General features: G+C 41.2%; 1 protein-coding gene across 5 annotated transcripts in view; it reads right to left on the bottom strand.

Annotated features, from left to right (window-relative positions):
- N4BP2L1 (NEDD4 binding protein 2 like 1) overlaps window positions 1-19,426 on the bottom strand; it is a 35,324-nt gene extending 15,898 nt beyond the window's left edge. The window contains exon 1 of one of the 5 annotated variants that reach the window (XM_058688072.1): window positions 19,003-19,426. In XM_058688072.1, the coding sequence (XP_058544055.1) occupies window positions 19,003-19,184 (182 nt within the window). In that variant the 5' untranslated portion in view covers window positions 19,185-19,426. The remainder of the gene's footprint in view (window positions 1-19,002) is intronic. The other 4 variants (XM_058688064.1, XM_058688050.1, XM_058688056.1 and 1 more) reach the window with 4 other exon arrangements.
- Between the last annotated feature and the right edge of the window lie 1,017 nt (window positions 19,427-20,443).

The following is a 20,443-nucleotide window of genomic DNA, read 5'->3' as shown; positions in this document are numbered from 1 at the left end:
ATCTAACAATAAAAGACATAAAACATGGCATCAAAAACATAAAACATGGGTGGGGGGAGTTAAAAAAATGTAATGCTTTTATTTCATTTTTTTTAATTCCAAGATTTTATTTAAATTCAAGTTTGTTAACATATAGTGTGGTATTGGTTTCAGGAGTGGAATTTAGTGATTCATCACTTATATACCACACCCAGTGCTCATCCAAAAAAGTGCCTTCCTTAATGCCCATCACCTATGTAGCCCATCCCCCCACCCAACTTTCCTCCAGCAACCCTCAGTTTGTTCTCTTAAGAGTCTCTTAAGGTTTGCCTCCCTCTCTGTTTTTGTCTTATTTTATTTTTCCTTCCCTTCCCCTACGTTCATCTGTTTTGTTTCTTAAATTCCACATATGAATGAAATCATATGGTATTTGTCTTTCTCTGACTGACTTATTTCGCTTAGCATAATACACTCTAGTTCCATCCACATCATTGCAAATGGCAAGATTTAATCTTTTTTGATGGCTAATATTCCATTGTGTGTGTGTGTGTGTGTGTGTGTGTGTGTGTGTGTGTCTGTGTCTGTGTGTGTGTGTACACACACACACACACACACACACACACACCCCACTTCGTCTTTATCCATTCATCAGTCGATGGACATTTGGATCTTCCCCCTTTTTTTTTTTGAGAGAGAGGGGGTGGTGAGTGCCTGCATGCAAGCAGAGTAGGGGCAGAGAGAGAGGGAGAGAAAGAATCTTAAGCAGGCTCCATGCCCAGCACACAATCCCAAGAGCATGAGATCATGATCTGAGCCAAAATCAAGAGTTGGACATTTAACTGACTAAGCCACCCAGGCACCCCTGGGCTTTTTACTTAATTTGGCTATTGTTGATAGTGCTGCTATAAACATTGTATTTGCCCTCAGTATTTTTGTATCCTTTCAATAAATACCTAGTAGTGTAGTTGATGGGTTGTAGATTAGCTCTATCTTTAACTTTCTAAGGAAACTCCAGGCTGTTTTCCAAGTGGCTGTACCAGTTTGCATTCCCACCAACAGTGTAAGAGGGTTCCCTTTCTGTGCATCCTCGCCAACATCTGTTGTTACGTAAGTTGTTAATTTAGCCATTCTGACAGGTGCAAGGTGCTATCTCATTGTAGTTTTGATATTATTTCCCTGATGGTGAGTAATGATGAGCATTTTTTCATGTGTTGGTCAGCCATTTGTATGTCTTCTTTGGAGAAATGTCTGTTTCTGTTTTCTGACCATTTCTTAGCTGGATTATTTATTTTTGGGGTGTTGAGTTTGATAAATTCTTTATAGATTTTAGGTATTAGCCCTTTATCGGATATGTCATTTGCAAATATCATCTCCATTCTGTGTAGGTTTCCTTTTAGTTTGGTTGATTGTTTCCTTCACTGTACAGAAGATTTTTATCTTGATGTAGTCCCAATAGTTCATTTTGCTTTTGTTTCCCCTGCCTCCAGAGACATATCTAGTAAGAAGTTGCTAAAGGTCAAAGAGTTGCTGCCTGTGTTCTCCTCTAGGATTTTGATGGCTTCCTGTCTTACATTGAGGTCTTTCACCCATTTTGAGTTTATTTTTGTATATGGTATAAGTGGTCCAGTTTCCTTTTTCTGCATGTCACTGTCCAGTTTTCCCAACACCATTTGCTGAAGAGACTGTCTTTTTTCCATTGTATATTCTTTCCTCCTTTGTCAAAGATGAGTTGACCATATACTTGTTCTATTTCTGGGTTCTCTATTTTGTTCCATTGGTATGTGTCTGTTTTTATGCCGGTACCATACTGTCTTGATGATTATAGCTTTGTAATACAGCTGAATTGTGAATTGTGTCCAGAATTGGGATGCCTCCCACTTTGCTTGGCTTTTTCAACATTACTTTGGCTCATCAGTGTCTTTTCTGGTTTCATACAAATTTTAGAATTGTTTGTGCTAGCTCTGTGAAAAATCCTGGTGTTGACAGGGATTGCAAGATTTCTACACAGATTGCTTTGGATAGTATAGACATTTGAACAATATGTGTTCTTCCAATCCATGAACATGCAATGTTTTTCCATTTCTTTGTGTCTTCAATTTCTTTCATAGGTGTTCTATAGTTTTCAGAGTACAGATCTTTTGCCGCTTTTGTTAGGTTTATTCCTAGGTATCTTATGGTTTTTGGTGCAGTTGTAAATGGGCTTGGTTCCTTGATTTCTCTTTCTGCTGCTTTGTCAATGGTGTATAGAAATGCAACAGATTTCTGTACATTGATTTTATATCCTGTGACTTCACTGAATTCATGTATCAGTTCTAGCAATTTTTTGATGGAGTCTTTCAGGTTTTCCATGTAGAGTATCCTGTCATCTGCAAAGAGGGGAAGTTTGACTTCTTCCTTGCCTATTTGGATGCCTTTTCTTTTTGTTGTCTGGTTGCTGAGGCTGGGACTTCCAACACTATGTTGAACAATAGTGGTGAGAGTGGACATTCCTGTTGTGTTCATGACCTTAGGGGAAAGTTCTCTGTTTTTCCCCATGGAGGATGATATTAGCTGTGGGTCTTTTCTATATAGCTATTATGATGTTGAGGTATGTTCCTTCTTATCCCTACCTTTTTGAATGTTTTTATCAAGAAAGTGCTGTATTTTGTCAAATGCTTTTTATGTATCTATTGAGGGAATCATATAGTTCTTATCCTTTCTTTAATTAATGTGGTATATCACATTGATTGATTTGCAGATTTTGAACCACCCCTGCATCCCAGGAATAAATCCCACTTGATTGTGGTGAATAATCCTTTTAATGTATTGTTGGATTTGATTCGCTAGTATCTTGTTGAGAATTTTTGCATCCATATTCATCAGGGATATGGGTCTGCAGTTCTTTTTTTGAGGTCTTTGGTTTTAGAATCGAGGTAATACTGGCTTCATAGAATGAGTTTGGAAGTATTCTTTCCATTTTGTTTTTTTTTTTGAACAGTTTCAAAAGAATAGGTATTAACTCTTCTCTAAATGTTTGGTATAATTCCCTTGGGAAGCCATCTGGCCCTGGACTTATTTGTTGGGAGATTTTTGATTACTGATCCAATTTCTTTACTGGCTATGGGTCTGCTCAAATTTTCTATTTTTTCCTGTTGCAGTTTTGTTGGTTTATATGTTTCTCAGAATTTATCCATTTCTTCCAGACTGCCCAATTTGTTGGCATATAATTGTTCATAGTATTCTCTTATAATTGTTTGTATTTCTGTGGTGTTGGTTGTGATCTCTCCTCTTTCATTCATGATTTTGTTTATTTGGGTCTTTTTTCTTTCCTGTTTGATAAGTCTGGCTAGGGGTTTATCAGTAAAGTCCAAAGCCAGCAGAAGAAGGGAAATAATAAAGATTAGAGCAGAAATAAATGACATAGAATAAAACAGAAAATGTAGTGTTTTTAGAATGTGTTAGAACTTAAGTGATTATCATCTGAAAAATAAATAAATATATATATATATAGGTGTATATATATATACACCTATATATATATATATATATATAGACCTATATATATAGGTCTACATATAAGAACCCCATCATAACCACAAATAAAAAACCTACAATAGAAACATAAAAAAATGAAGAGAAAGGCCCCAAAACACTAAAGAAAACCATCAAACAAGAGACCAAGAGAAGAAACAGAGAACACAAAAACAACCAGAAAAAAAAAAAAAATGTAAATGGCAGTAAGTACATACCTACCAATAATTACTTTAAATGGGCTAAATGCTCCAATAAAATTACATAGGGTGGCTGAGTGGATTTTTGAAAAATCTATAGGGGGAGCCCAGGTGGCTCAGCTGGTTGAGCGTCTGGCTCTTGATTTCAGTTCAGGTCATGATCTCCCAGTTTTGGGATTGAACTCCTCATCAGACTCTGTACTGACAGCGTGGAGCCCACTTGGGTTTCTCTCTCTCCCTTTCTCTCTGCCCCTCCCCTGCTCACAGAAGCGCCTTCGCTCTCACACTCTCTCTCTCTGAAAATAAATATTTTATAACATATCTAGGGGCTCCTGGGTGGCTCAGCTGGTTAAGCATCTGACTTTGCCTCAGGTCATTATCTTGCAGTCCATGCATTCAAGCCCCATGTCAGGCACTGTGCTGACAGCTCAGAGCCTGGAACCTGCTTCAGATTCTGTGTATCCTTCTCTCTCTGCCCTTCCCCCACTCACACTCTTTCTCTCAAAAATAAACATTAAAAAATATTTATAAAACTATATGCTGAGGGCGCCTGGGTGGCTCAGTCAGTTAAGCGGCCGACTTCGGCTCAGGTCATGATCTCGCGGTCCGTGAGTTCGAGCCCCACATCGGCTCTGTGCTGACAGCTCAGAGCCTGGAGCCTGTTTCAGATTCTGTGTCTCCCTCTCTCTGACCCTCCCCCGTTCATGCTCTGTCTCTCTCTGTCTCAAAAAAAATAAATAAACGTTAAAAAAAAAAAAAGACTTGAAAAAAAAAAAACAACTATATGCTGCCTACAAGAGACTCACTTTAGCTCTAACGACACACAGACTGAAAATGAAGAGATGGAAAAAGACATTCCATGCCAAGGGAAAAGAAAAGAAAGTTGGAATAGCAATACTCATATCAAATAAAACCAACTTTGAAACAAAGACTGTAACAAAAGATAAAGAAAAGACATTATATAACGATAGAGGTGTCAATCCAAGAAGAAAACAGAACTTTCATAAATATTTATGCATCAAAATAAATACAGGTGCCTACAGGCTCCTGGGTGGCTCAGTCAATTAAGCGCCCAACTTCGGTTCAAGTCATGATCTCACAGATCCTGAGTTTGAACCCCCATGGGACTCTGCTTACAGCTCAGAGCCTGCTTTGGATTCTCTGTCTCCCTCTTTCTCTGCCCCTCCCCCACTTGTGCTCACTCTCTCACTTTCTCTCTCTCTCAAAAATAAATAAGTAAACATTTTAAAAAAATAGGAGGACCTAAATAGATAAAGCAAATGTTTACAGACAAAAAGGGAAAAACTGGCAGTGATACAATAATACTGGGGACTTTAATGCCCCACTTACATCAATGAATAGATCATCCACATAGAAAATCAATAAAGAAACGTTGGCCTTAAACAACACATCAGACCAGATGGGTTTAATATACAGAACATTGCATCCAAAAACTGCAGAATATACATTCTCTTCAAGTGTGCATGGGACACTCTCATAGATATATAATATGTTAGGCCACAAAACAAGTCTCAATAAATTCAAGAAGACTTAAGTCATATCAAGCATCTTTTCTGATAACAACGGTATGAAGTTAGAAATCAATTAAGAGAAGAAAACTGGAAAAAACACAAACATTTGGAGACTAAACAGCATGCCACTAACCAAGCAATGGGTCAATGAATACATCAATAAGAAAATCAAAAAATACCTTGAGACAAATTAAAATGGAAATACAACTTTCCAAATCTATGGGATACAGCAATAGCTGTTCTAAGAGGGACATTCATAGCAATACAGACATATTTCAAGAAATAAGAAAAATCCCAGATAAACAATCTAAATTTACACCTAAAGGAACTAGAAAAAGAAGAAAAGAACAAGACCCAAAGTTAGTAGTAGAAGCAAGGAAATAATTAAGCTCAGAGTAGAGATAAATGAAATAGAGACTAAAAAGGATAATAGAAAAGATCAATGAAAGTAATAGCGGGTTCTTTGAAAAGATACACAAAATCAATAAACTTCATCAAGAAAAAAAGATTTATCAGACTCCTCCAGAAAACAAGAGAAAGGACCCAAATTAATAAAATAAGATACTAAAGAGAAGTTACAACCAACATCACAGAACTACAAAGAATTATAAGAGACTATCACAAATAATTACATGCCAACAAACTGGACAACCTAGAAGAAATAGACAAATTCATAGAAACACACAACCTTCCAAAACTGAATCAGGAAGAAACAGAAAATCTGAATAGACCAATTACAAGTTATGAAAATGAATCAGTAATTTAAAAACTCCCAAAAAACAAAATTCCAGACCAGCTTCACAGGTGAATTTTACCAAACACTTAAAGAAGAGTTAGTGTTTATCCTTCTCAAATTGTTCCAAAAATTAAAGAGGAAGTAACAATTCCAAACTCATTTTATCCTGATAGCAAAATCAGACAAAGACACCACAAAAGAAAGAAAATCTCAGGCCAGCATCCCTGATGAACATAGATGCAAAAATCCTCAACAAAATATTAGCAAACCACATTTGACAATACGTTAAAAAGATCAAACACTATGGTCAAGTGGGATTTATTCCAGGGATGCAAGGATGGGACACCATCGGCAAATCAATCAACGTGATATGCCACATTAACAAAGTAAAGAATAAAAATCATATGAGCATCTAATCAGAAAATAAGCTAACTTATTAGTTACAGAATAAGCACTTGATGAAATTCAACATCCATTTTTATCCTCCTGGCCGCTAGGCACCATGATAGCTAGCCTGTGTGGCCCAAGCAAGGTCTTCCAGCCATTAGGCTGGGCAGCCCTCCTTGGGGTCCCAGACATGAGGCCAAGAACACAGCTGAAAGTGGAGGCCTGGTATGTGGATCCTGGAGGGAGACCGTAGGATGAGATGGTCCAGGCCCCAGGGGGGATGGGAAGAACCTGCAGCAGGAGGGCCAAACTGTAGGTGGCCCTTGTCTCACTCCAGTGCTTGCCTTGGGTTGTACCTTCAACATCCATTTATAATTAAAAACTTCCAAAAAGGAACATAATACCTCAACATAATAAAGGCCATATATGATAAAACTACAGCATGATAAACATCATGCTCAATGGTGAAAAGCTAAATGCTTTCCCTCTAAGATCAGGAACAAGACAAGTTCTTGCCCCTCTTGCCACTTTCATTCAACAGAGTGCTGGAACCCCTAGCTACAGCAATCAGATAAGAAAAATAAAATGCTTGATTCAAAATGTTAAGGAAGAAGTAAAACTGTCACTATTTACAGATGACATGATACTATATAAAGAAAACCCTAAAAACTCCACCAGAAAAAACTATCCGAATAAACGAATTCAGTAAAGTTCCAAAATACAAAACACGCAGAATTGGTTACATTTGTATATACTAATAATGAGCTATCAGAAAGAAAAATGAAGAAAACAATCTTATTTACAACTTCATCAAAAAGAATAAAATACCTGGGGATAAATTTAACATAGTAGGTTAAAGACCGGTACTCTGAAAACTGTAAAAAGATTTTATTGATGAAAGAAATTGAAGACAACACAAATAATGGAAAGATACAATGTGATCATGGGTTGGAAGAGTTAATATTGTCAAAATGTCTATACTACCCAAAGCGATCACAGATTCAATACAATCCCCATCAAAATACCAATAGTATTTTTCACAGAACTAGAACAAATGATATTAAAATTTGTATGGAAGACCAAAAGACCCCAAATAGCCAAAGCAATCTTAAGAAGGAAAAACAAAGCTGGAGGTATTATTCTCCCTGATTTCAAGCTACACTACAAAGCTATATTAATCAAAACAATATATTACCGGCACAAAACAGACACATAGATCAATGAAATATAATAGAGAGCCCAGAAATAAACCCACATTTGTATAACCAATTAATCTATAACAAAGGAGGCAAGATATACAATGGAGAAAAGACAGTCTCTTCAATAAATGATGCTGGAAAAACTGGACACCATATGCAAAAGAATGAAACTGGACCATTTTCTTACACCATACATAAACTCAAGGTGGATTAAAGACTTGAATGTAACACCTGAAATCATAAAACTCCAAAAAGAAAATACAGGCAGTAAGCTCTTTGACATCATTCTTAGTAATATTTTTTTGGACTCGTGTCCTTAGACAAGGGCAACAAAAGCTGTACCAAACAAATGTAATTACATCAAACTAAAAATCTTTTGCACATTGAGGGAAACCATCAACAAAATAAAAAGGCAAATCTACTGAATGGGAGAAGGTATTTGCAAGTCATATATCCAGTAAGAGGTTAATATCCAAAATGTATAAAGAGAATTTATCCAAGGGATACAGGAGTACTGATGCATAGGGGCACTTGTACCCCAATGTTTATAGCAGCACTCTCAACAATAGCCAAATTATGGAAAGAGCCTAAATGTCCATCAACTGATGAATGGATAAAGAAATTGTGGTTTATATACACAATGGAATACTACGCGGCAATGAGAAAGAATGAAATGTGGCCCTTTGTAGCAACGTGGATGGAAGTGGAGAGTGTGATGCTACGTGAAATAAGCCATCCAGAGAAAGACAGATACCATATGGTTTCACTCTTATGTGGATCCTGAGAAACGTAACAGAAACCCATGGGGGAGGGGAAGGGAAAAAAAAAAAAAAAAAGAGGTTAGAGTGGGAGAGAGCCAAAGCATAAGAGACTGTTAAAAACTGAGAACAAACTAAGGGTTGATGGGGGGTGGGAGGGAGGGCAGGGTGGGTGATGGGTATTGAGGAGGGCACCTTTTGGGATGAGCACTGGGTGTTGTATGGAAACCAATTTGACAGTAAATTTCATATATTAAAAAAAAATAAGTTATCAATACTTTGGCAACTTGGATATAATAAGATATAATGAAAGATAAATTTAAAATTATTCCCCAAAGCTGTGAACATTTACAGAGTTGAAATAATTTGCTTTGAACAAAAATAAAAAAAAATGTATAAAGAACTTACACAACTTATTATTTAAAAAAAAAAATCTCATTTAAAAATGGGCAGAGGACTTGAATAGACTGTTCTCCAAAGAAGACCTACACTAACATGAAACAGGTGAAACATGAAAGGTGCTCAACATCACTAATAATCAGGGAAATGTAAATAAAACCATAATGAGATATCACCACACACCAGGCATAATGGCCATTATCACAAAGAAATAAAAGATTTTTATTTTTTTAGTAAGATAAGGATGTGGATAAAAGGACCCTCAGACACTGCTGGTGGGATTTTAAGTTGGTGCAGCCACTGTGAAAAATAGTATGGAGGTTCTTCAAAAAATTAAAAATAGAACTACCATATGATCCAGCCATTCCACTTCTGGAAGAAAACAAAAACACCAATTTGAAGAGATATATGCATCCCCATGTTCACTGCAGCATTTTTTACAATAGACAAAATATGAAACCAGCCTAAGCGTCCATAAACAGATGAATGGTATAATGAAGATGTGGTGTATATATGAAATATTAGCCATAAAAAGAATAAAATCTTCCCATTTGTGACAACATGGATGGACCTAGAGGCTATAATGCTAAGTGAAATAAGTCAGACAAAGACAAATACAAAAATGATTTCACTTATATGTGGAATCTAAACAACAAATGTCATATGTCAACGATATCTCATTAAAACTGGAAAAAAAACAAAGACCCTTGAGTGCTACAGCTAGATTAAAACCTAGACTTCCGGCCCCAGAGCTGCACACTAAACCACTACGCGTGAGTGCTATAAAACAAACAAACCACATTCATTTATCCTTTTCTCTAGTGACATTTAGGTTGTTTGCAGTTTTCCTTACCATGAACAAGTTTCAATGAACATCATTGTGCCTATCTCCCTTCGCATGCATACGTTGAATGTTTCCTGAGGCTATATACATCAAGAGGAGTAGCTATGGGATCCTTTTTTGTTTTTTGAAAGAACAGAGCAGGTGTTGTTTAAAAGTTTCTTCCTTTCAGAAAAATGTTTTTCTCTGATAGAATATATGTTCCATGAAGGCAGGAATGTTTTGTTCACTGCTGTATTCTAAGCAAATAGAAGAATGTCAAGCACATGAGACATACTCAATAAACACCTGCTGAAGGTATGAATGGTTCTGGAATATTAAGCTCTATTTCCTTAATTATGCAAACTCATTTTATATAGCCCCAAACTGTATGAGGAGAATTTCTAGTTACTCATCTTTGTACATTGAGAATTTTACCTAACCCTTGGGTTTACCCCCAAAGGGGACTGGAAGAGAGGATTCTTCTTGGATCCCAGTACTTCCTCTGATGTTACTGGTATTCTTTTCAAGGATTTTATTTCTTTTTTAATGTTTATTTTTTTATTTTCAGAGAGGGAGAGAGAGCGAGAGCGAGCAGGGGAGGCACAGAGAGAGAGGGAGAATCCCATGCAGGCTCTGTGCTGTCAGTTTCCCAGGAACTGTGAAATAATGACCTATGCCGAAACCAAGAGTAAGACGCTCGACCATCTGAGCCAGCCAGGTGCTCCCTCCTCAAGGGCTTTAAACTGGGAAGTAAGGAACAAGTTCTATGACCCAACACCCTGAAGAGAATGGGGAAGGAACCACGGCTGTTAATGACTTGGGACAGTCTCCCCTGAGGCCTGGTGTGGCTTGACCTTGTTGGTGCTTCCAAACACCATGTCAAAGCTGAACCTTGCCCTATTGTAAAGAGTTGGAAAGATGCAACTCAATCACTGCCAGCCCCATGGATACAACCAAGCCACCGTGGCTAAGGAGACTGCAGCAAGGAGTTCCCAGTCTGTCCTACTGCTCCCTCTTGCTCTTACCCCTCGTGCCTCCAAAGGAGGGCATGTGAATGTCTACCAGACTCCCAGATAGCCCTCAAGGGCCAGTGCATCCCACTCCGCTCTACCTATGAGAACTTCCTTTTTTTGTATGTGAACAACTCCCTTCTGTAGAATCTAGCAATGGTACAGGTGTCCCCATGTTTCTATTGTTGGTCACTTCAGCCATGCTCAGAATAGGAGGAATCAGAAGCACACCTACCTCAGTGTTAACTTGTTTTTTGCTGTGCTTTCCCAAGATGTCCTAAGTCAGTTATAGACAACAGAACAGTGGTTGAACGGAAAACCGTTGGCTGCTGCTTCTCTGTGAAAGCAGCTGCATCTTTGATTCTAATTTTTAAACCCCTTTTTAGTGTGACTCCTGGGTGGTGAAGGTGGCACATCCAACATCTTCACGTGTAAAACACAGGAAGGATTTTCTTGTGTACCGATGGAAGAGGACTTTGGAGTGGATGGCTGTACCTGTGCTTTGTTTCTCTCATCTATTCTCCACAGCCCATTCATTCTTTTACACCTCTCTTTGTGTGAATAATCTCCTTTTCACTTTTGTGCTTTACTCGAGTCCCATGCTGACAACTGAGCTGGCAACTGTTAGGAAGCTTCTGGCACTGACAAATCCATCAAATATTTAGTGACGTAGGCCTACTAGGTGCCAGACCTTCTCTCAGAAGCTGAAGAAAAAATATTTCCTGATATCAAGGAGCTCACAACACGTCTCACAAAGCTACCTTCTAGTAAAATAAATAGATAACAAATAAGTAACCATATGTCAGGGGGTGCTAGTGTAAGGGAGAAAAGGAAGTCAAAGTACAGGGCAAAGAATGCTGGAGAGGTGCTACTTTCGAGAGCAGAGAAAGCCCCTCTTAAAATATCCTTAAAAAGTGTGAAAAAGAACATTGAAATATCCTCGCTATACAATCATGCCTCAACAGGATTCCCTAGTAACTATGAAAAGCAGATGTATGTGTGTTTGTTCATGAACATCCCTAGTAGGTAAGACCACTTTGTGTATTACAAAATCTGGAATCTCAGGACCAAGTGCATGATTCTCTGATTCTACTTTCCTCGCTTATAAAATGAAATCAACCATATCGTAGGGTTATTGTGAAGATCCAATAAGCCAGCGTCTATAAACTGCCAAGCATACAGTTAGCACTCAAAAAATGTATACTTTCTTTCCTTTCTCCCTTCTCTTTTCCCAGCTCTTACCTTGATAAAACCAGATAGCCTTCTCCCTAAGTCATACACATGATGCCATAGAGATCCTTATGAAGGAACAATCAGAAATTAGGTCAGTTTTTCCTTATTGTACAATGTCCTCAATACATAGAGCCTAGGTCTCTTTAGATAATTTGGAGTGAAAACAAACAATTCCTTATTGGGTTCCTCTAGAGTCTGAATGGGCCTAGAATGGTGCCATTAAATAGAGAAGAGTTCATTGAAATACCAAGAGGGAACTAAGTCACTAGATTGAATTACAAATGTCTTATCCTGTGAGTAGATGAGGAAGGGGCTTCAGACCCTCGGGGGTTGGATATTGACTACATCTCTCTCCAACATACCATAATCAGGATAAGTATGAGTACTTATTAAAAAATCTAAATCATCCCCTCCCATTGTCCCAGTGGTACCACATTAATAAAGAAAATTAATTCCCTGGTATTTTTTATAGCCAAAGAAATATATCATCAATAATGACAAATAATAAAAGGTGACTTTCTTATTCTAAGAGTTAATCCAGGTAAACTTAGCCCTTTTAATAGACCACGTAAGCGTTTTTTAATTAAACAACAAATTCAAAACCAACTTCATTAGTCTCTCACGAGGTCACTCCCAGTGGCCTCTTCCTTTGGTGCAGAAGTAAAAGCTCTGCACTAGAAATAGGAAGTCATCCCTGTGACCCTGATCAAGATGTCTAACTTCTCAGTGTCTTAGGCTTGGATTAGATTAAGGGAACATCTTGTGCATGTCTGAGATCTTCCTATGAACACATTCTTCCCCTTTCATTTCTTCCTCTATTTCTACTGCTTCTCTAGTCATAAACCACACCTGCGATATTATCTTGGTCCAATTCAGCAGCGTGTTCTTCTACTTTCCCAATGGCTCCAGGACTACGATGGTGGAGAATCTCCTGTATAGCTGGGCAGCCTTTCCACCAAGTAATTATAAACACATAGCGCACTGTATATTCTTCCTCCCTGTGAAACATTTAAAGCATAGTCCTTATTCATATTCATAGTCCTTATAGTCCTTATAGTCTATAAGCCTATAGTCCTTATAGTCCTTATTCATCCCAACCTCCAGAGAGAGGTGTTGTAAGGACTCTCAGAAGGAGCTCAGCAGAGAAGCTTAAAACCCACCTTAGGAAAATCATTAAAAATGTAAAAAAAACTAGTAGTTTCTCCAAGTAGACTTCAGTGAATAAAGATCTGATATGTCCACCTACCTGATCCTTTATTTTCATATACACAGACTTGGAATACCGCAAACTTTCTATTTTGACCTTGCTTTTATTTATAAGAGCCCTGGCCTCATAAATAAAAATGCATGGCCCAAGCCTGCTGGCCGGGTAGGCCGTGGAGCACAGTATGCTTTGGGCTTTAACCTCTCACTACTACAGTTAGCTAACTTAACTGATCCCTTCTCACTGCTTCCCACACGTCACCGTGTCCGCTTGCAAAGTATACCTTCGTCCTTGCCTCTGTCTTATCATTGTGTCACGTCAGGAAAGCATCCTCTCGCTTCCTTGGAAAGTTTAGTGCCAAAAAATAATGAAACGGTATTTCACTTAGTGGAAAATTTCATGTTATCCAGAGACATGAACAAAAGAAAAGATAGCTGTCGGCAAACATCCTTTGCGCCCGACTGAATCCATGTTGCAAACCATTTGTGACACTGCCAAAGGAAACCGGAACATGGCAAAAGATGCAACATGTACTAGAGGATGGTTCCTAGACTTTGAGATATAAAGATTTAAAGAAATTCCAGGGAACTGACATAAGGTTGACAACACTTTTCAAATAAGGCCTAAAAACAGAAGGAAAGACCACCCTTTACTCTTGCCATTTCCTTTCAAATGGACAATTTAGTGGTATATCCATGAAATGGAATATTATTCAGCCATAAAAAGTAATGAGGTTCTGATATAGGCTACCACCTACAAGAACCTTGAAAACATTAAGCCAAATGAAATAAACCAGACACAAAAAGACAAATATTGTTATGATTCCACTTACATGAGGTATCTAGAGTAGTAAAATACATAACAATAGAAAACAGATCAGAGGTCACCAGGGGCTAAGGAGAAGCAGGGATGGGGGGTTATTGCTTAATGGGTAGAGTTTCTTGAAATAGATACTGGTGATGGTTGCCCAACATCATATAATTAATGCCACTGAATTGCACGCTTAAAAAATGGTTAAAATGGCCCCAAAGGGGGGATATTTTCACACACACACACACACACACACACACTGCAAAGCATAGAGGGAAACAAATCGTCCACAGATGCTTTCATTGATGTAAGAGGAAAGGATAGATGCAGATCCAGGTGAGGTTTTCAGTGCAGCTGTGGAAACAGATAGTTCTGGATCATCTGCTCAGAGTGAAAGGGTCTTGGGACTGGAATCCTATTTCTTCTATCAACTCGGTACTCCTTTGTGCAGGTTTTGATGTTTCCGGTGATCTGGCTCTGTGTTAACCTAACCAACACATTCACAGATATGAACCGTCCACTCAGTCAAGCCATCCTCCTCACTAGCCTAGAACACCCAGCTCTCCCAATTCATGTCGCTAATCCTTTTTCTTTGTTCAGCCATATCCTCCCCATCGTCAAGGCCAGCTCAATAACCATTCCCACGTGGCAGAGACGATCTCTTCCAGAGTTTTCCTATCTTCCTAACCATCCTCAGTGACCAACCTGGTCTTGAACACCAAAAGCACATAAAATGCTCTTCCCCATCAGAGCTCACTTACCCACAGTAGTGCATTGATTATTGTTTTCCATTTGTTAGTCTTTTGTGAGCTCCTTCTCTTAATCTTATTTATTGAGCAAGTACTAATAGTCTTTTAAGTACCCAGCAAATGCTATTATTGTTGATTAGTGAATAATTAACAAGAGTTAGTATTTATGTAGCCCACGAATTCCACAGTGCTTTCACACATATAATTATAGGATCACTGTTTACCATAGTATCTTAAATCCCCACGAAAAACTTATTAATGAAATATTAGCTCCATTTGAATGAAAAAGAACCTGAGGTGTCAAAGAATCAAGTGGCGCATGCTAGTTCATATGCTAATTAATAATTAACAAAATATTTAATAATTACTTGATAACAAAATTAATAACAGTAAGTAATTACAATCAATCTTGTGTATTAAAAAAGTCTCCTACTTTATTTCCAACTAAGAATAAACCTAGGAGGGGCGCCTGGGTGGCGCAGTCGGTTAAGCGTCCGACTTCAGCTCAGGTCACGATCTCGCGGTCTGTGAGTTCGAGCCCCGCGTCAGGCTCTGGGCTGATGGCTCGGAGCCTGGAGCCTGTTTCCGATTCTGTGTCTCCCTCTCTCTCCGCCCCTCCCTCGTTCATGCTCTGTCTCTCTCTGTCCCAAAAATAAAAAAATAAAAAAAAATAAAAAAAACGTTGAAAGAATAAACCTAGGAAAGATTTTTCATATAAAAATGACACATTCATCTTGTTATTTAGTAAGTGTTTTGTCACACAACCTGAGTCTATCTAGCCAAGTCATTCCACAAAACTATTTTCAACTTTAAAAAGTTAACAAGTAACACATATTTGTCATAGAAAAATGAGAAAGTAAGTCTGGCAGGAAAAGTCCATAATCCTACTATCTAATGTCAACAACCGCCAACAGATACCTTTTTACACATTTCATGTGAGTATATGTAGACCCTCTTTCTTTGAACAGAAAATGGGATTTTTTGATAGACAGCTTTGTTATTAGGCTTTTTAACTTAATGAGGGGAATGAATATATTTGCATGTCAAATACATCTATGTTCCCATTAATGACTGCGTGACTTATAAGCTAATCCTCTATTTCTGTATGTTTAAGTTGGCTCACATTTTTTTTCTATCACATAAAAAACTCTGTGACGAACACTCCCCTATATTCATGAGCTTGTCCAATTACTACCTTAGGATGAATTCCTGGAAGTAGGAATTACAGGTCAATGGTAAGAAACTATTTTTGAAATGTTTGTGGTTTGTGTTTTGTTTTGTTTTGTTTTCCATGAAATAGAGGTGATAAAACAGATTTAGGGGGCATGCTAAGTTTTTAGTATTCTGTTGTACTCAAATTTCTTTTAAACCTGGTAAAACTCTGTTTTTTAAATATGTCCAAAGAATTTAAATAGAAGGTTTCAACATTCAAGCCCCTTCAAACTATAAAAACATATTGGTTGAAAAGCATAAAAATCTAACAGTGATTTGGAAGACAAGACATATCCTAATTTCAATAACTTTTATTATTTCTTTAATCAAATGAGAAATAACAGCAGAAAAAGAAGAACCCACATTTGTAAAAACGATCTCCTCCAATTTTTAAAATTTTTATTTTTCGGATTCAAAAAATACATATTCATTATAGAAAATTTGGAAAATACATAGAAGAAAATATGAATTTCCACGAATCCAACAATACATAAGAGAGCCTTACAGTTTTACTACTTTCCACACATGTGTACTTTTTAACAATTTGCCATTTTCCTTCTCTCGCCCACCCGACGCCCCAGAAGAGAGGCGAAGGCAGGTCCTTGAGGACCACGGCCTGTGACATCCACCATACCACTCTGTCCTTACTGCAGGCCTCCCTTCTTGCTGAGCTGTGGCCTGGTTCCTTGCTTACTCCCCAGACTGCTTTGTAAATGCACCGCCCACCCCCCCGAAGTGCCAAGGCTCCTCTGCCTCCAGAAGTCCCAAGCGGGAGAACTCACAAAGTCAACTTCCAGCTAGCTGCCTGCTTCATTTCAGGGCCAGGCTTCTCCCAAGTGACACCTTGAAGATTTATCTCAGCTGATCAACGTCTGAGGCAGCAACTAATACCTCTTAAAATGTATATAGCACGTCAAAGTTTAGCGAGTTCTCTCACACACATTTAACCTCTGCAAGAGTCTTCTGAAGTGAACAGAGCAGATATCCTTATTTAACAGAGAAGGAAACAAGGTGCAGAGGAGCCGAGGAAAGATCATACATAGCTAGTGAGTGGCAGAGCTTGGACTGGAAGCCATAAATTGACTCCAAGGTCAGAGCTCTTTACCTAGCCGTTAAACCGTGCTTAAGTCTGACAACTAGAAATTAAGAACCAGAAGGGTCTTCAACAGATCACCTCATCTAATCCCTTCTTAGTATTCACACATAAGGAAAATGAGTCCCCGAGAAGCTAGGTGATTGCCGAAAGTCACCAGCTTTCGTGATGAAGAGAATCTAAAGGCACAATCTTCAGACTCCCAGGCCAGTGCTCACGCCAGTCGTCCCTAGAGAGATGTTCTTTAATAAGCTGGTCTCTCATCCGGTGTCTTCTGCTTAGCCAAATGTCAATCAGGAATTAAAATCCTAAAAGTGTAGAATGTTAGAGCCAGAAGGAACCTTAAAGACCACCCAGGCCAACCCACTGACTTTACAGATGAGGAGTCTAAGATCCAGAACCCATGGCTTCTGACATTCAATTCTATGCACTTTCCTTCCAACTCATCCTATCACTTCCCTTCTGAGTAGTTAAAAACAAAATCTGGCCAAAGATGTTTACTTCCTTCTTTGACATTCAGTGTGCCACAGGCCACAGATCAGCAAAGTCAAAGTGAAACTAAATGGGATTTGAATTCAGAAGATACTTAGTTTGTAACAGATGTACCCACCATGACTGTAGCAGGAAATATCCAAGTTCTGCTGCGTTCTAAGCAGCCTCCCCCACTCTCCGCCCTCCACCTCCATAACCAGACAGCAGGTCTATTGAAATGTGTGTGTTTTAGGAAAGGGCACCAATGACCCTTTGGAAGTCACCCATCCTTTAATCTGTGAAAATGTAGCAATATTGTTTGGCTAAAGACTTTTACTCCACAAATCAGCCAGGAATCCTGATTAAAGCTGGCAGCACATCACCAAGGCTGTCACAGTTCCCTGACCCCAGTGGACCCAGATCCTGCTCTCACCATCTTTGTATCATCTGTGTATCATCCAAATCAGCTCCTGAAAGTATGCTACCTTGATTCTCCTGTAGCAGGTCCGCGGTTCTATGGCTAGCCTTCTTTCTCTAATGAGATGGAAAGCTCTTTGAGGGCAAGGCACTACTTCTGCCATTGCCCCTAGCTTCAAGAAACTTGAAGAAGGGTAAACAAAACCATGTGTAAAACCAAGCGCAGTCACAGAGGTGTAAACAGGAAGCCAAGGAGCCCAGAAGAGAGCATCTACTGGTGGGGAGGGGTAGCTGCTGGGTAAGGTAACAGATCCGAGCCTTAAAGGGCTAGTGGAATCAGTCGGGCAAAGGTAGGCGGAAGGCAAGCCAGGCAGGCGGGCCAGCGTCAGCAAAAGCAAGGAGAGAAAACAGTTCAACGTTGCCGGAGCATCAAGTGCAAGGCGGGGAGTGGTGGGAACTGAGGCTGTAGCGGTGGGCCCAGCTCCGAGGCGGCAGGCAACAAGCCCGCGTAATTCGCGCTGACCTGTACCGGGAGGGCCGCTTACGCAATTCGCGAGTAAACGAATTTGGGCGCCCATTACGAGGCTCTGTCAATGACCGCCAGCCGCGGCCGCGCCGGCCCCCTCCCCCTTGCACCTGTGCGCCTTCGCAGCTGCCAAAGCAAACGCAGCGCTGCCTTAATCCGCTAGATTTTCAACGCGGGCCGCACGCCCCCCCCCCCGCCCCCCGGCCGCGGCCACTGCTGCCTTGGGCCCCCCGCCCCCTGGCCCTGTCGCGTCTCCGCTCGGGTTTAAAACGCCTGTTGACGCACTGTGGCGAGTGCCTGCGCGCTAGCGGGCGGCCCCGCGGTTTTCTCTGCAGTCGCCACCGGGGTTCCTGAAGAAGAATCCCTGCGGGCCTCCCGACCCCGGGCTGGGGGCGGCCAAGGCTCCCTCGGCCCGGCTGGCCCGGGGCCTGGCTCGGCGGCCGGGCAGGGGCCGGTGCCATCTGGGGCTTGCGCAAGGCGCAGTGCCGAAATCCGTTCTCCCGGGAAAGCGCAGCATGGAAACAAACAGGACGGGCCGCCCTCCTCTCCCGGCCCGCGGCCAGGCGGGCACCGGGGACGGCGCGGGCTCCCCCGCAGCCGGGCTCGGGCCGGGGCCGGGGCCAGGACCCCGGGCGGCCGCGGCGGCGGCGGCGGCGGCGGCGGGGGGGGGGGGGTGGGCACGGGGCGGAGCGGCTCGGGGCAGGGGCTCGCTCGGCCGGGGTCCGCGCGCCGGCGCCCAGGCCGATGTCATTACCTGGCCAGTGTAGTTTTCCCCGAGCCCGGGAGGCCTCGCAGGAGGTAGAGATGTTTCCTAAAGCTGTGGCGGCGCGGAGGTGTCCCACGCGGGGGCGGCGGGGCCGGCGGCCGAGGTTGCTGCTGCTGCTGCTGCTGCTGGAGGCTCAGCCTCCCAAAGGATTCAAGAAAACTCTCCTCCATGGGGTGGGGGCCGGCTGCGAGAGCCCCGGGTTTCCTTTCCTGAAGTCACGGTCTTGGCCAAAGCTGTTGTTTTTGTGGCTCTCCGGCCATGTGATAGATGGAGGGGCGGGCGCTCGGAGGCCAGCCCCTCCTTCCCACCCGACTGAACCGCGCTGCGTGGGAGGGGGCGTCCCTACCTGGAAAGCTGGGGACGCTGGGAGACTGGCAGCGAGGAAAACCTGAGTGACGCGCTCTCCCCGAGCACCCCCCCACCCTTGCCCGCCCCGCTCTCGGACTCCCTCCCTTGCCTCTCGGTGCCCTTCGCCCAGTGGCGGGAGGGCCTGTCTGTTGGGACACTGGGACACTTCCCCCGAGCCGCCCGCCGTGGAAGTCAGGCTCTCTGCAACAGCCCTCCTCCACCCCACCCCCGACTGGCCTAGACCTTGAAAGTGAAATAATTTTAGTTGACGATTACAGAACGTGAACAGCATTTTGAATAGTTAACAGTAAAGTCCATTGTCCTCCCCAATTTGTGAGCACCAATATCTGGCTGGTGTCCCAGCTGCTAACACCACTGTCCCGGGCCTCTACCGTTTTTGGTTGTTTTTTTTTTTTTAATCCTTCTTTATCAGCCTGCCAAAAAAACATTCTTAGAAAGCTTTGCTACCTCAACATAACTTTAAGTCTCTCCATTGGAAAAAGCACCCCTTAAAACTCAGATTGATCTATCAATAGTAGCATAAACTGGGGCTCGCGGGAAGGAAAGACCACATTGCTCTGCTTCCATCTCAAAAGTCATGGCCTCCCCAGGAAAAGGAGCAGTCTACGGAAATCCTTTCTAGGGAAGTATCCAGAATTGAGTTCTAAGTTCCAGGAACTGGTGAGCGCCAGTTGGTTGATCACCATAGCACTCTCCAGTATTTCACACTCAAGAGTGTGACAGAGTGATCCTATTTTTTGAACCAAAATTCAAGATGCATGGACTGAGAGAGACAATATTAAAAATACCATGCTGGAAAGATCCAGGAGGTATGGTGGCTTTGGCTGTAATAATTATTGTAAAGTAAATACATTTTGCTTTTGGCAGCCAAGGTATGAAAATTTTGAAAAGGAATTGTGAAGAAAAGCAACTTCCTTCTTAAACAAAATCCAGAGATTTCACAAGAAACTTTGGAAGGAAGGCCCAAGTAGGGAGGGGCTCTGTGCTGAGAATCCAACCTTGGGATTCCCCTGAAGGGGTGGGGGCAGGGAGATGAGCTGCTCTTCCTTGAAAATCCCTT

The sequence above is a fragment of the Neofelis nebulosa genome, chromosome 1, assembly GCF_028018385.1.
Source record: "Neofelis nebulosa isolate mNeoNeb1 chromosome 1, mNeoNeb1.pri, whole genome shotgun sequence".
NCBI classification, from domain to species: domain Eukaryota; kingdom Metazoa; phylum Chordata; class Mammalia; order Carnivora; family Felidae; genus Neofelis; species Neofelis nebulosa.
This window is presented reverse-complemented; position numbering and strand designations above follow the sequence as displayed.